We start from the raw sequence: 16,494 nt of genomic DNA on the forward strand, positions 1-16,494 counted from the left end.
AGAGAATCTGGGGATTTTCAGTTAAGTTTCTAGGATAGTGACCAGGGATATGGGACGGAGCTTCCTATCAGGTGTCATTATGAGTAGTGTCAATCAGCATCAGTGAGTGTCAAGGGAGCCTGTCGTCAGCTAATGGGCACGGTAGCTGTGAGCAGAGGCCCACCATCCCCTGCACCACAGACTCTGCTCAGTCCCCCTGTGAACTCTGGAATACTTAAGCCACTCGGAGATCAAAGAGGAGGAAAATGCCTGGGGCCTCAGAGATGTGCAGACAGTGAGGGAGAAGATGAAGGCTTCCCCAGGTCTCTGTCTATAAAACAGTCTCTTTTCTCTTACCAATTAGAATCCGACTCTGAGGCCAGCCGGTCTCATCCCTGCTTTGCTCAGTCAACCTTCCCCATTAGTAAAATGGAGCTAATGATACCCACAGGCCATGTTGTCAGGGTGAAAGTGACCCTTTATAGTAGTGAGGAGTCTTGAAGCATTAAGAAAGCGGGGCCATCCTGGCAAAGGGCGGGGCGCCTGGGTGGCTCAGTGGTTGAGCGGCTGCCTTTGGCTCAGGTTGTGATCCCGGGGTCCTGGGATCGAGTCTTGCATCGGGCTCCCCACAGGGAGCCTGCTTCTTCCTCTGCCTATGCCTCTGCCTCTCTCTGTGTCTCTCATGAATAAATAAATAAAATCTTTTAAAGAGAGAGAGAGAGAGAGAGAAAGCAAGCAAACGTGGCCATCGGGAGGGATAAGTCTTGGGTTTGAACTGAGACGTGGTCTCCCTTCCCTCCAGGCTTGAGTCCAGGCAGGCGTCGCTTGCATCTGATGGCTCTGCGCTCACTCCTGCCCCTTGCTCCCCATCTTTTCTCCACACCACTGCCAGAGGTAACTTCTGAAATAGTGTCAGGTCACATCACCTGCTTACTTAAAAATCTCCGATGGGTTTCCACGGCTCTGAGGAGAAATCCACATTCCTAACCGCATCCCGCAAGATGGGGCTCCAGGGCTGGGGCTTCTGCCCTCTGCTCTGGCCCCATGACCTGCAACCCCCCCCACCCCCGCTCTACGTGGGTTTTGTGCACCTTCCAGAACCCACCTCAGGGCCTTCTGCCTGTGACACTCAGCCACCAGCTGCCACATGGCCATTCACCATACCTAAGGGTGCCACTCAAAGGTGACCTTAGGGCCAGTCACCCTCTTGGAGTGGTCTGCATGACTGTCACAGCCTGCTCCCCTGTGGCACTGTTCACCATGGGTCACGATTCTGCTCGGGTCTCAGGGTGGAGCATCCACTGGCTCCACTGCTAAATGCTGAGCCCTGGTCCCAGCGAGGAAGTAGACACGACGCCCCCGCAAGCAGACATTTGGTCAGCATTTGAAGGATGAATGAAGGGCCTGGCATGATTCCTGGCACGCAGCTGATGCTCCTATCGGTCACTTGATCTTGAACTGTCAGTGAATGGGGTGATTCGAGGAGATGAAGGGGCTTTTGACCACGTTCCCAGCTTTCTGGAATAGGATTCGAGAGAGAAGGCAAGGCCTGCTGACATTTTAAAAAGTACATAAGGAATGAGGTTTGGCTGTTGGAGTGGGTCTGGAGGGCTGCTCAGCAGGGAGGGCGGGAGCCCATGGAATGCACATTCCTCCCAGACAGTGAGCTCTCCTCCACCTCTGTCTCCAAGGAGGCTATTGGCCTTTAAGGGAAGACTGTGACAGGGGCTTCCATGAGTTCTGGAAGAGTGTTGCTCTAGGACAGTGTCATTACCTCACAGGACAGAAGGCCCAGTGTTTGCTGGGGGAGGAACAGGACACCCACTGATACCCCAGGCCTCGGTCAACCAGGAGAATGCCTGGAAGGGTAATCTCAAGGATCCTTAGAACATGCTGGAACAGTGGCACAGTCTTCAGAATTCCTGGAAAACTCCATCAGGACATCTGGTCTACTCAAAGGTGGGGTAGATGGGACTCTGATGCGGTGACCTGGAAGGGTTCAGGCAGCTTGCTGGCTACAGGGTGGGGGCCGGGACCCCCACCCAACCAGAATCAAGGGTAAATCTCCTCTTGGGGGTCTTCCAATTTTAGAGGACACCAGGGGTAAGTGGGGCTGGTAGGCCTTTGAGAGGGAGAAAGCAGGAACGCAGCAGGATTGGGGCTAAAACTAGATGTTCAGACAAGTATTTTTCCAACTGTGGGTTCTGATCGATTTGAGGGTCATGAAGTCAATTTAGTGGGTTGTTTAGCATTTAACAGGAAATAGGAGAGAGCATTGTATATAGTAAGTGCTCTTTCACTAAATGTGTGTGTGTACATGTCTAAATCACTGAAATATAAAATGTATTTCTTTTTTTTAAGATTTTATTCATTCATGAAAGACACAGAGAGAGAGAGAGAGGCAGAGATATAGGCAGAGAAGCAGGCTCCCTGTGAGGAGCCCGATGCAGGACTCCATCCCAGGACCCTGGGATCACGACCTGAGCCAGAGGCAGCCGCTCAACCACTGAGCCACCCAGGTGCCCCATAAAATGTATTTCTTACTGCGAGTTAGTTTTTTTTAAAAAGTTTGAAAGCCTCCACTCTTGAAAGGATAGGCGACACCATGAAGGATCATCCCACCCAAAGGGCAGGAGGTCAAGACCCAACTCAGGGAGGTAATCAGACCCTCTTTGATTTTGGGGGAAAAGCATTGGGTTTGGGGTCAGGCAGAGTTGGATTGAAATCCTGACTCTGCATCTTACTAGTTGTGTGTCTCTGGGCAAGATGTAATGTCAGTAATGCCCGCAGCGACCTCACTGGTGGCGATGACTCATCTAGCTGGGGGCTGGCCCCCCATAGAGTTAGTGATCTTCCTCTCCGGTGTCCCTGATGTTGGGGGTTCTCATGGGTCCTTGGGGCAGCAGCCACGGGAGGGCCCCTGTTCCTGTCCCCTCTGCCTGCCAAGCCGCAGGGCCCTTACCTGCCCGAGATTCCCCATCTCTGCCCCATCCCTCCCAGCCTCTGCCAGGGTGAAGAGGGGAAATAATGAGACAGCAGCCTATAGAAAGGAGATCCAGGAGAGGAAAAAGAAACAAGTTTTATTTAAGCCCCAAACACTCGGCTAGAAAAACCGGAAAGGAAAGAGAGCAGGGAAGTGAGAAGAAAAAGGACATTAAAAAAAGAGACAGAAAACACAGCAACCCTTTTCCATTTAGAAATTGTCAAGTTACACTGACAGGTCACAGAATATCCACAGAAGCCATCACTGCTACACCAACACGGGCCCTACGGGGTGGACGGGGCGGGGTGCGGAGCCGCAGCTCAGCCCGGGGGTGGGGAGACCCCAGCTGGGGCTCCCCGGCTCAGAGCCTCGGGCCGGGCAGGGGGGTGGGGGGGACTCCTGGGGAAACAGCATATCGTGGACGGGGCAGGAAAGGAACCCCCCCATGCGAGTTACACAGCACAGCGGGCGGGGGTGGGGGGCCGGGTACAGGGGTCCCCCCAGACGTCTTAGTTTTTCTTGGTCAAGCACACACTGATGGACGGAGCAGCGAGGCGCATGCAGCTGAGGGGCGGCGACGTGCTGCGGCCTTGGAGAGGGCGGGGCCGGCGGGTGGGGGGCGAAGCGAGCGCTGCAGGCACCAGGCACACACACGCGGGCACTCCCACACGCCTGGGTCTACGCCCGTGCACGCACACACACACACACACACACACACACACACACGCCCGCACACACAGGTCACATGCACCTCCGCGTACGGCCCTCTGTCCACGCGGCTCGCACGCACCCCAGTCTCTCAAGCCACGCACGTCTGCGCACGCGCGCACACACACACAGCACACGCCTTCTCACGTGCCAAGTGCCTCCGTACCAGCACGCAGGTGGGCACGGCCGATGCCCCTGCAGGGAACGCGCGCCCAGTGCGCATGCCTCCCTGCACACACGTGTGGAAGGTCACGCTGCGCACACACACACTTCCCTCCACGCGCGGACAAGTGGACCTGGGCCAATGCGCGCGCGCGTGCACGCATACACACACACAGGTTGCACACAACTCCATACAAACGCCTCTCAGCCCAGAAATGTGCAGGAGTCAAAGGGAAAGAGAGATGCAAATCCCATTGGGCTCTAGGCTAGCGGGTGGGGTGGCGCCCTCGGCTCCCTCCGTCTGCCCCTGGTGGATGGACACCTCCTCCTCCCCCCACAAAGGGACATTCAACTCAGGACAAAGACGGTGGGACACACATTCAGGTCACAGGGCTGAGGGTGGGGGCAAGCGAAAAGTAGCAAGCAAAGAGTAATGGAGTGGAGGGAGGAGGGGGCACCACTCCCCCCTCCCCTCCCAATCAGGGGGGGTCTCTGTACAGCCAAATCAAACCAAACCATTTCACTGGACCACAGAAGCCAGGCCGATGTGCCCATCCTCTAGCCCCCCTCCGCTGCCAAAACAGCGGCCAGGGAGAGAGCGCCGTGGTTTTCTTTTTTTTTTTTTTCTTTTTTAAATATTTATATATATTTATATTACGTATATTATATATATATAATATGTAAATATATTTTTAAAACAATATAAAATGTTAAGACACTTCACTTAAATGTAAAGAGTTGTCTGCAATTAAAAGTAATTGCATCATTTATGAGGTCCTTTTTTTTTTCCTATTTTCCAAGGTTTTTTTTTTTTTTCAGGAGGGATTTTTTTTTTCCTCTTGTTATTTTTCAAAAAGGCCTGCTTGCCTTTGTACAAAAATGATCCAAAGCTAGAAAACAAGGATGAACCGACAAAAAACAAAACAAAAAGAAGGAAATGAAGAAACACAACCCCAGTCTCCCCTCCCTCCCCAACCCTCAACAGTTCCCCTGGCTCCCCCCAAACACTGACCTTCCAGCCAGGCCCCAGGGACTAGGAGGTCCTGCCCTTTCAATGGCTCCTTCTTTCTGTGCTTACTCTGGGAGACTATTCCCAAACCCTCCCCTGTGCTTACCTCACTTTGTGCTCCAAATAGGAATCCTGCTAGCCGGGACCCTCCACTATCAGCCTCCTCATCCCCCACCCACATAACCCCCCTGCTGGCCCCTCATTGTGCCCTCTGGGGGCCCCCCCGGGGGGCTGAGAACCAAAGCTGGTCTTTTCCTTCCCTTCTTGGGACCTGGTCACAAACCTCACTGCCACAGCCTCTGCAAGGCAGGCATCTACAGGGTCAGGGCCAGGGGCGCTGGCTGGCTGGTCAGGCCTCAAGGACCCTCAGAGATCTCACCAGGGGTCACCAGCTCCCCATTTAAATATCATCTCACCCCCTTCCCTGAAAATCCTCAAATCTCAAAGAGGATGGTTAAAGGTCAAGTCACCTGACCTTTGGGTCAGCGCTGTCCTCACTGCCCCCCCAATAGCCCCTCTCTGTTCCCCCTGCTGCCCTCACAATCAGACCCTTCCCCCCCCTCAGGCCCCCAAATCTAGTTTTCTAGGCCCTTCATCCTTGCCCACCCCACCCCCATTAAATAAGTTAATGTCATTTAAAGTGCTAAATTAGGAAACTGAAAGTACCAAATAGTCCTCCTCGGGGCTGCCCTCTTCCAGGGTGGGGACCCCAGTGTCAGGCTGGCCGTGCACAACCCACCGTCCAAAAGGGTCCCCCTGCTCCTCCTCGCTTGGCACAGGCTAGGCAGCTCCTCACCGCAAGAAGGGAGTCCCAGGGAGCCAACTCCTCTCCATGGACACACAGATTCAAAGGCCTCACAGCCACCCCAGGGCCCCTCCAACCCTGGCCTCCCTCCGCAGCCCACCCGTCCTGACTCCAGGCCCACACGGGGCACAAGCGGAAGTTGTGCGGAAGGGAACGGAAGGAAGGGAACGGAGCAGCAGAGTTTGGTCCTGTGGAGGTTGGGCAGCCGGGGCGCTTCCAGGGCGAGTCTCCCCGCCAGCCTGAGAGCGGGCTTGGTCCAACGTCCAGAGTCTCCTCCAGAAAGGCTTCCGAGGAAGGGGAGAGGGGTGTCTTGCCGCTCCAAGTCTCCGTGGCTCAGAGTTTGTTTGGAGTGCTCTCAGAAGAGAGTGTAGGGTACAGGAAATTTTAAGATGGATTCGGGAAGAAGCAGGTAAAGAGAGAAGGAAGGATGACAGGAGGCGGGCCAATTTGGAACAGGAAAGTCAAAGGAAGGTGGTGCATTTTGGTTTTTAGTTTTACTGTTTTGCTTAAAAAAAAAAAAATTAAAAGTGAATCATTTAAAAAACCAAAAACACCAACAGAGGATGATGGGTGTAGAGGAGGGCCGTACCCGTGGCAAAGCCTTCCGAAGGTGCAGAGCATGGTGTGGGGGTAGCGTTGGAGATGAAGGGAAGAAGAGCAGGGAGAGGAGTGGCAGGGATGAGGAGGGGGACAGGCTGAGGCAGAGGTGGGTGGAAGCTTCTAGAAGGAAATGGAAGAATTCCTTGCCCCAAAGGAAGTCAATACAGGGATGGAGGTTCTGGAAGCCGTGGGCTTTTCTGAGACTGGGCTTGAGGTCTCATTTGACCCGCTCATCTCTTTAGATGGTTTAGTGGCCTGGAATAAAAACAGAGGTCATGGGTCAGACAGGAAGGGAGATCCTTCATGCTGGCCCCCAGCTGGTTTTAAAAAACCCCAAACCTTCACACATCCAAGAGAAAGTTAATGCAAAAGGAAGAAGCCAAAGGGGCATCTGGAGAGAGTGATCCCCTGAGATGGGGAGGAGGGGGCCACAGTGGGGGTGTGGAGTGGGGTGGGGTGGGGGGGTTTGGGGTGGGCATACGGTTGACTCAAAGGCTTGGGGACCTGGGTTATTGACAGGAAAGAGAGCAGGTGGAGGAGAGAGACTAGAGAAACACAAGGGGGGCTACACCCAGGTCAGGTAGACAGGGGAGATGGAATGGGGAAGGGAAAGGAGAAGTGGAACAGGCTAGCGGCCACAGGGGCACAGGCAGAGAGGGGAGTGGCCCCAGTCGGGAGTAGGTAGGCTCTTAGTCTCAACCCGCCAGCAGCCCAACCAGGCCCCTTCTGACCTCTGCAGGAGCCTGACACTAAGCAGAAGGTCTTGAGGGACAATGGGACAATGTGGGCAAGCTTGTCCTCCTGGGAGAGCACTTCTCTGAAGAACCCTCCCCTCCCCAACCAGATCCCACCTCCAAGCTGGAGGAAAACGCACTCATTGCATCCAGCCTCTGGCCCAAGGCAGGAAGCCCCGCTGCATCCCCTATAAATGTTCTTCCAGGTTCCAGCTGCACCTTGGGGGTTGCGGGTCATGGGAGATTACTCCTTCTCGGTGTGTGCTCTGCTCATTGGTCAATTCTGATAGTTAGAGACAGCCGCACCTCCCTCCACCCCTAGCATACACCCTGTGTCTATAATGGTTCTGGAAGTTTGTAGGGTTCCAGAGGAGGATGTGTCACAAATGTAGCTTCCAGGGCCTTTCCCCAGAATACATCTCTGGCCCAGGCTCAGGAATCTGCATTTTAGGTAGGCACCCTAGGTGACCCTGCTGCACACATAACTTTGAGAACCACTGGGCTGGGGCTGCACAGATCGGATTTCTGTGTATTCACTGCCTGCTCCCCTCTCCCTTGCCTTGCATAGCTACAAGTGGGATTACTGAACAGTCTTGATTAAAAAAAAGAAAAAGAGAAGAAAAGAAAAGAAAAAAAAAGAAGAGGAGAGGGGAGGGGAGGGGAGGGGAGGGGAGGGGAGGAGAGGAGAGGAGAGTAGAGGAGAAGAAAGGAAAGGAAAGGGAAGGGAAGGGAAGGGAAGGGAAGGGAAGGGAAGGGAAGGGAAGGGAAGGGAAGGGAAGGGGAAGAGAGCGCATCACCAGTCACCTCCTGCAGCTCTGGTCTGGGCAGTGTGGCCCCCTTTCCCATCCCCAGTTACCACCCATTGCTGGGTGGGCTCTATTGGGTGCCTGATGGTGGGGAAGGCACATGGTGCCTCCAGCGGTCAGCGAGGGCAGGACAGAGACCTGGGACCCCTGGGAGTGAGGGCAGCCACACAGAGGGTGGGGAGGCCGGATGATTGGACAGCAGGACCATCTGACAAGATGTATCAGGGCTGGGACAGATTTCTTTTTTTTTTTTAAACATTTTTTAAAAAGATTTTATTTATTTATTCATAGAGACACACACAGAGAGAGAGAGAGAGAGAGAGAGAGAGAGAGAGAGAGGGGCAGAGACACAGGCAGAGGGAGAAGCAGGCTCCACGCAGGGAGCCCGACATGGGACTCAATCCCGGGTCTCCAGGATCACACCTCAGGCTGCAGGCAGCGCTAAACCGCTGCGCCCCAGGGGCTGCCCTGGGACAGATTTCTTAGCCCCAGTAGAAGAGGAGGGGTCCGTGGTTTCACGTCTGCTCCAGGCCCCAGATCCCTACATCCCTGGGAATCTGCTACCATCCCAGCCCTGGATCATGAGCATGACATCTAAGGGCCTGTTCTCTATAGTATAAGGCACTGTTGCATCCCCTATCTCGGAACTTTCTTCCCCCCAGTTTTGGTGTCTCTGGTTCCCCTTCTCCTTGTCACTGTCAAAGGGAGCTTTGAGCCCCAAATGTTAGAACCACGTGATGAGAGAAAGGCCCCTGCCCAGCCCTTGGTGCTGACAAATGTACAAATGGATGAAGACAGAGTACAACAGAGGACGACGGGGACTCTCCCTCACAGCGCACTCTGGGGCTTTCCCGGGTCTTTCCACACCTGGTGTTATGTGACCTCAGAACACTGCGGCTGGCTTTCATCTCCACTGTACAGATGAGAGGAGAGCCAGCAGGAGGCAAGGACTTTGACCAAGTTCACAGCCTGAGCTGATGGGAACGGTGTCCGGGCCCAGAGGACAGAGGGCCAGGTGACCCAGGGTGGCTGCAGCAAATTGAGGGTGTGGGGCAGAGAGCACCAGGAGAGCTGAGGGAGGAACCCAGGCTGCCCACGGAAGTGCCCTGCAGCAGGTGAAGGACTGGATTATCTCACCTGGCGGGGAGCAGTGGGCATGGGTTTGAAGTGGGGGGAGGATGACATAATCAAATCTGCGTTTTACAAACATCCCTTCCTCTGTGCTCGCTTAGGCAGCACCTACACAAACATCCCTCCCCAGCCCGCAGGTCTGGGAAAATAGGTTAGAGGTGATAGAAGTGACAGGGAGACCGTAGAAGGCCATGCATTTAGGTAATGAGGCAGAGGGTGAATTTTATTCCTGCTTCTTTAAGACATTTCCACAAGGAACATATATTACTTTACTAGGGAGAAAGTGCTTCTGTAAAGAAAGTGAAAGCGAGAGGTATGGCCGGGCCGTGGGACTGGCGTGGAGAGAACCGTGTATCGTAGGTGGTGAGGAGGAGCCACCAAGCCTCCCCAGTGCGGGTGGATGCCCCGGGGGTGGGTGACATTCTCTGAGGGGTAGACTTGGGCTCAGAACAGAGACCCGGGCAGGGCCAGATGGCCCCTGGTGCCCTGAGGAGTGTGTGGTATGGGGAGCAAAGAGGCCCAGGAGGAAGCGGGGTGCAGTGACATGAGGAGCCATGCAGAGAAACACCGAGAAAGGAGTCAGGAGGGTCAGGGTGAGGGCTGGCCAGGGAGGAGAGGATAGCAAGGAGTAAAGGACCTACACAGCTCCCGTGTGTGTGTGTGTGTGTGTGTGTGTGTGTGTGTGTTGAGGGGCAGGGTCTGTACCACTAAGAAGGGTACAGAGAGGTGGGGAGGGCTCCATGACCGTGGGTAAAGCCTCAGTTTCCCCATCTACTGAGCGGGGATCATAAGGACTTTCCTCAGGGTGGTGTGAATGAGAAACGAGAGAACATGTGTCTGGCACAAATGAGCGCCCTGTGAATGTCAGCTGCTGTTCTGGACATGAAGGAGGGGCCAGTCCAGACAGGATGAGGGGAACTCGTGCACTGTGGAGCAAGACAGGGCTGGGGTGGGATTGTACGTGATGTCTGGGGGCCCACGAGGAAGATGGTGGGCCAGCTGGGAGCTAGTGAGGAGAGCTGGTCCGGGGCGGGTGGGGCCTGGATGTCTCCTCTCCACGCGTGCCTCTGGGGAACCAACAGCCCAGGGCTGTCACAGGACCATGGGTGGGAAGGGCTTGGTGGTTCCCAGGGCCTGTCCTGGCTCTGATGCCACCTTCCTGTGTGCCTTTCGGAAGCCTCTTTCCTTCTCTGAGCTTTCCCCTCATCTGTAAAAAAGGTAGCTGGACTTGCCATCTCTAACCTCCTGCTTCTGAGCCTAGAACCTTCTTCAGGTCACAGCATCTGGAGATCGCACAGCGCCCACTCCCACCCCAGCACCCACAATAGGCCTGGCATGCAGGAGCTGCTCAGAAATACTTACTGAACCAAATGAGTACACAAAAGGTCTCTCTCAGTATCTAGGCCCAGGGACCACCCTGTACCTTCTGACCCAGCCACGCAGGGGGTTACAGGACAGAAACACCCACAGGTGAGGCTGTCAACTCTGTACACTGGCCCCAAGCCCACTGACTAAATCTGAAAGAGGGTATAGTACCCTTGTCATTCCCACCCCACTGAGATCCCCTTCCTCTCCCCACTGACATCAATGGAACCCACCAAAGCCCAAACAATGAAAAGCAGATGCAAAATTGGTTTCTCCCTCAGCGGGGAGATGGTCTGAGAGCCAAGAGGGAGTCCAAATGAGAGTGGGGTGGGGGCAGAGAGCAGGGGGCTGAGAGCAGGGAGAGGAAGCAAAGCAGAGCAGAGCAGAGGCAGGAAGACAAAGGGACTTCGAAACCCTCTCTCCCATCCCAGGGCAGGCCCGGCCTTGGAAGGCATCGGGCCAGTGGGGACATAAATCCTCTGGGTCCCCCTCCTCCAGGAGCAGCTGGGGAGAGGGCCTTCTGTGACCTGAGTGAGGGTAAGGAAAGGAGAGTGTCCTGGTTGAAAATACATATTCCAAACCAGATCCTGAGTGCTGGGGCTGGCAGGAGGAGGGAAAAGATGGCTCGGGGGACCAGAGGGGCCATCCTGGCAGGGAGGTCGTCTCTGGGCAGCTGGCAGGTGCCCAGAACACAGCCCTGCAGGGGAAGGGAAGGGGCCTGGGTGGGCCAAGCCCCGCCCACCCCACCGGGTTGCCTACCTGCTGCTGGGCCTGGATCCTCATGTACTCTGCCCTCTGCTTGCCATGCTTGCCTTTGTCGGGGCTGCCTGCCTGGCCCTGGACCGCCTTCAGCCGAGAGGCCCCTGGAGTCACCACCTTCATGGGTGGCACGCTGCCACCACCGCTCTGCAGGAAGAGAGACAGGGTGGGGGTTGGAGGTGGGATGGCACCTGAATCCTAGGTGTCGGGTGGGGTCTCTGGGGCTGGAGGCTCCTCAATGGGCCCTTTGAGACCTGGAGACCTTTGCACCTCCCTGGCTCCACATCCCAGGCCAGGACTCAGGTCCACTCTCTGAGACCAGGGTTAAGGCCTCCCTTCAGAGGGGACAGCCACCCGTATCCCCCAGCCAGGTTCCCAGCAGCTCCCCAGTGAGGGCTCTTTGGTGGTTTCCTTGAGTAGCCCAGGAGCAGCAGGTACCCTTCTGGGGGAACCACTTCTAAATTGAGAGTCCCTGCCATCACCCCCACTCCTGACAAGGTACCCTTTCTTGGGTCTCACAGAGCATGCCTGAGATCTGAGGGGGTCTTTATAATGGCAGACAGAGTGGGACTGGCAGCCCTGGACCCCCATCTTCCTCTAATTGGGAGGATGGGGGTAAAGTCTCCCTACAGATTTGACAAGTCTGGCTCCTCCAAAGCACCCCAGGTACCACCCTGCCCAGAAGGACTCTGGGGATTCAGAGGCGCAGACAGAGAAACGACAGAGGCAGAAAGTCGGACAGGAGTTGGGGGGGGGGGAAGTGTGGGGCTGGAAAAGGAGGAGAGAACTTTATTTGTTGGTTTAGAGATACAGAGCAGAGGGGAGAGGACCTGGTCCCTGGCAGGGCTGGTTGGGCCGATCCCTGGGGAGGCCGGCTTCCCAGCCCCCCGGGGCTCTGCCTGCAAACCACACCCGGTGCCCGGGCTCCCAGGAGGCTGGCAGGAGCTGAGGAAAGGCCGGTGGGAGGAGGGGGCTGGCGTGGTGCTCCTGCAGCCCCCCACCTCCTCCAGCTCTGAGGACTGAGACTGGAGTGTGAAGGCAGGAGGAGAGGCTAGGGAGGAGGCAGCCACCTGGGGACCGGGTGGCAGGGGCAGGGGGCTGCCAGGGAGCCCCACGGCGAGGGCAGTGCCCATCTGGCTCAGGGTGGCTTCCAGCTCCCGGAGCGTTTCCTCCAGGCTGTCCATTCGCTGGGTGGCAGCGCCTCTCACTGTGCAGCCTAGGCCACCAGTGGGCTGGCCCCTGGGCTCCCCACTGCAGGATTGGGTGTCCCGGCCGGTGTCCTTGGCGGTCTCCTCTGGGTGGGTCTCAGCAGTGGGGGGCTCCTGAGTCCCATCAGGGGCTGGTCTCCAAGGACACTGAGCCCCGGGTCCTCCCTCCTCCGGGGTACAGCTCTCTGTCCCCAGTCTCTTCAGAGCAGTCCCTTCTGTGTCAGGCGCCAAGCTGCTCCTAGGCTGGGAGGCCCTGGCCACCACCTCTGGCAGGGCCCGGGCACCATCACAGCCCCTCCCACTGCCAGGCAGGGTCCGGGGGCGCGGAGTGGGAGTTGTCCTGGGACCAGCTTCCTCGGGTCTGGCCTCTGGTGGTGAGGGAGGGTTGGGGGTACACTCTGTCAAGATGATCTGGGGGACGCAGAAGGCCCTGGGGCTTGGGGCAGCCTGGGGGGAGAAGAGAGATGAGGGAGAGTCTGATCCCTGCAAACCGAATCCCCTGAGCTAGGATGAGGGTTTACATGGGTGAGCCCAGTCCATTCCTTTCATAGATGGGGAAACCGAGGCAGGTGAGTGGGGTGACTGAGTTTCCTTAGCAAGAGGCAAAGCCAGGACTAGAATTCAGGCCTCTTCCCACCCCATGCTATGGTCTCCCACTTTTTGGCAGAGACACTGGTCCCCCCGTAGCACAGACACAGGTTTACCTCTCACTGCCCGTGTGAAACTCTGGGAGCCCAGGGGCACTCCCAGGAGTCTGCCCATCTGTGCAACAAGGTAACAAAAGCATGGAGTTGGTGGAGAATTTAGTGAGCTCACATGGGCGTGTGCTCAGAACAGTGTCTGGCATATTGTAAGCACCTGGCAAATGTCAGTTAGCTCTTTATCAAACTGACCTGAGTGGCTTCTGGCCTCAGAGGGTAGGGGCTGTCACCCTCACCTTAGGCCAGAGACTTCTGGTTCCCTCATCCCCTACTTCTGGAGCTTTTCCAAGGGCTTCACAGCCACAAGGGGAGGGACGAGGTCCCTCTGCTGCACACATGCTCGGTAAAGCTAGAGCAACTGCTCTTGTGGAGCATCACCTGCTCTGGCTTTGGGGGGCTCCACCCACTACCCCCCAAATTGAGTGAATTCTAGTCTAATTCAGACCATATGTCTTCATCTTTAGTCTTTACTATGACCCATGAAATGGCTACTGCTCTTATGGTTCCCACTTTACAGATGAGGAAACTGAGCGTGGGTGTCACGTGATTCACTCAAGGTCACTTATCCACAGTTAGTGGCAGAGCCAGGATTTGAACCCAGGCAGTGTGACTCCAAGTCCAGAGTTCTTTCCACTAAAAGGAGCCATGAGGATATTCCAGGGAGGTAGCTGGGACCTCAAGCCCCCCTCCCAAAGCCACCCACCCAGCCCTGCCACCTGCTTACCTGGATGGAGGTGGAGGGTGCTGACTGGGAAAGCAGAGAGGCGACCCATGCCTGCCCAGCTCCACTGCCCGATGGCGCCTCTGGACGCAGAGGGTAAACCAGCCCGAAAGGCCAGCAGAGGGGCTTTGCCCACTGGACCCCCTCAGGATTGACTCCCAGGGGCCAGAGAGAGGCAGGGGTGGGTGCGGTAAGCCAAGGCACCAAGGGCACAGCTAGCCCAGGGGGCACCCCTTGCACACTGCTCATCCCCAGACAGCTCCTTGGACTGCCCTGTGCCCATCTTTTGCCCAGCAGACAGTCTTGTCCACCTGTCTGCTCCTCCTGGCCAGGGAGTCAAAGCACCACCAAGCCTCAAGCCAGGTCAGAAATTAGGTGTCGGGCAGCATGGAGCCCGCTGTGGGCCAAAGAGAACCAGACAAGGCAGGTGAGCACATGCTGGGGGGCGGTGGGGGGGCACGGGGGCTGCCCTCCCCAGAGTAGAGGCCCTCCTGCCCCAACCTGACTAGGAAGAGGGAGAGATCCCCAGACCACCTCCCCCAGTTCCCCTTCCCCAAGTGCAGTCCCCTGGGGGTGCAGACGTCAGGTCCACCCCAACATTCCCAGGAAAGGATAAAGAGAAAATTAAGTGCAGCAGGACAGTAGCAAGGACTGAAGTTAGAGAGAAGGTACATCTTCCCCATGCTGAAAGACAGAACCAGCAGCCAAGGAAGGGCATGGCTTCCTTCTCCAGGACTCCTGACCACTGGGGCCATGGCAGAGAGGGAGGCTGTAAATGAGTCTTTCTCCTGGGGTGTCCCGGCCCCCAGTGCAAGGCATAGATTCTAGTGGGAGAAACGGAGCCCCACCAGGCACTGGCGGCAGAGGAGGGAGTTCGGGGGCAAGGGCTCAGGACAAAGTCAGATTTTGAGTTGGCCTAAAGTCATGTAGTGAGCTGGACCCGAGCTCCAATCTTGGACCAAGACAACACCCAGGCTCCGGGGCAGACCTAAACTCTGGCTGTGGATTGGAACAAAATACCCAACTCAGAATTAAGCCTGTAAGAAAATGCGGACACAGGACACCTGGGTGGCTCAGAGGTTGAGCATCTGCCTTCAGCTGAAGGCGTGATCCCGGGGTCTGGGGATGGAGTCCCACATCAGGCTCCCTATGGGGAGCCTGCTTCTCCCTCTGCCTATGTCTCTATGTCTCTCATGAATAAATAAATACAATCTTAAAAAAAAAAAAAGAAAAGAAAGAAAACGCGGACACGGTGGGTGTGCCGCCAGGTACCAGCCTGCTAGAGTCTCAGAGAGGGAGAAGGCAGGAAGGGTTATGCACCTGCCCTCGGAGCTGGGGAGGGGGGAGGCTGTGGCAGTGGTGGGATTTGGGGAGGTGACCGGCATGTTAGCAGGTTAGCGTGAGAGGTGAGGAGAGGAAGGTGTGGAGGCACAGGCAGAGAGAGAGCCGTGAGAGGTGGGGGGCAGCCCGTTACCTTCCATGTGGGGCCCTGGGCTGAGCCCCGAGGGGGCCCCAGGTCCTGGGGTGCCAGCAAGGTGGGGATCGGCTGGCGGCGGGGCGTGGGGGGGAGGGAAGACACTGAGCTTCTCTCAAACACCTGGGGAGCAGAAGGTGGGGGCAAGTTTGGAGAAGGGGGCACAGGGAGGACAAGGGTGCTGGCCTGTGGCCCACAGGGAGGAACCCCAGCCTTACTCCTTGGCCCCTCACCAGGCTCACTGGCCACTCTGCCCTCCGTCTTGTCTCTTCCTCCAGAGGCCTAGGTGGTCAGCGTCTCCAGCCACTTGGGGAGCAGGGCTGAGAACACTTGAGTGTGGGTGACTTACAGCATGGGGTGAGGGCACCTGAAGGTACTCAGGTATCAGGGTGTTACAGCACTCTGTTCTCAGAACACTCAGGGGTGGCTGTGTGAGAGCACAGAGGGTCTCGGGGCAGTTGTGGGGTCCCAGAGACTACAATAAGGAAAACTCAAACCTGTAAAGAGGGACTTCAGACCCCGTCCCCCCACTTTACAGTGGCAGAGAAATGGAGGCAAGAAGGACAGTTCCCACACAGGCCAGCCTTCTGCTGGAGCCCAGGTCACCTCTCACAGGGTCAGCTTGGTGGGCAAGAGAGGAGGGGCCTGGCTGAGGACTTGGGGAGCCAGGCATGCCCCTGACCCACCTCTAGCTCGGCGATGATGCGGTCCTCATCATCCTCATCTTTGATGGCAGAGGCCATGATGGGTGGCGTGGAGGCTGGGCGGGCCACTTCGGACACCGTTCGGCGCAGCTTCACTTGGGGCTTCTGCACCTCCAGCTCCTCGGACTCGGCTTTCTGCAAGGCCCAGGCCCCGGTCAAGACCAGGCTCTGCAGCCCCTCCAGCACCAGCTCACCTCCTGGGCCCCACCCGTTCCAGACTGGCTCCAGCCCGACCTCCTCATCAGCACACTCCTCAGTCCCCTGCCAGCTGGCCCCCTTCCCAGGGTGGGAGCCCCACCCAGAAGCAGAGGTACCACTGGCCAGCCCCCTTCTTTTCTTCTGCCCCATGGGGTCTTCAGAGGCCACCTCGGGTATCCCATGGCCTAGGGTGGGCTTGGTACCTTGATGAAGGCCGAATCCTTCTTGCTGGTGACCACGACCTCTCCTGTGCGGGTGGTGGTGAGGCCGTGGGAGGAGGGGAAGCTCCGGCGGGGAGGGGGCGGCGGGGGCGACTTGGAGGGCTTCTCCGTGCGGTACCGAGGCACTGTCAGCTCATCTGTGGGCAGCCAAGGGGCTGGGGGTCAGGGGGTCCTTGACCTCACAGTCCATGCACCAAGGTGATGAAATTTGCTTCCTCCTCCAGGG

General features: G+C 56.9%; 1 protein-coding gene and 1 long non-coding RNA gene across 10 annotated transcripts in view; one reads left to right on the top strand and one right to left on the bottom strand.

The window, feature by feature from the left end:
* The first annotated feature begins 719 nt into the window (after nt 1-719).
* LOC140606636 (uncharacterized) lies at nt 720-2,339 on the top strand. Its single transcript, XR_012008949.1, has 2 exons — nt 720-873; nt 1,761-2,339. It is a non-coding gene; the product is annotated as an uncharacterized lncRNA (long non-coding RNA).
* Nucleotides 2,340-3,024: 685 nt separating this feature from the next.
* SRCIN1 (SRC kinase signaling inhibitor 1) overlaps nt 3,025-16,494 on the bottom strand; it is a 67,562-nt gene continuing 54,092 nt past the window's right edge. For 3 of the 9 annotated variants that reach the window (XM_072780319.1, XM_072780320.1, XM_072780321.1), the window contains 4 exons: nt 16,251-16,405; nt 15,832-15,984; nt 11,042-11,188; nt 3,025-6,501 (listed from right to left, as the gene is read on the bottom strand). In XM_072780319.1, the coding sequence (XP_072636420.1) occupies nt 6,367-6,501; nt 11,042-11,188; nt 15,832-15,984; nt 16,251-16,405 (590 nt within the window). In that variant the 3' untranslated portion in view covers nt 3,025-6,366. The other 6 variants (XM_072780315.1, XM_072780313.1, XM_072780314.1 and 3 more) reach the window with 2 other exon arrangements.

This window comes from Canis lupus, chromosome 16 (genome assembly GCF_048164855.1).
Source record: "Canis lupus baileyi chromosome 16, mCanLup2.hap1, whole genome shotgun sequence".
NCBI lineage: Eukaryota > Metazoa > Chordata > Mammalia > Carnivora > Canidae > Canis > Canis lupus.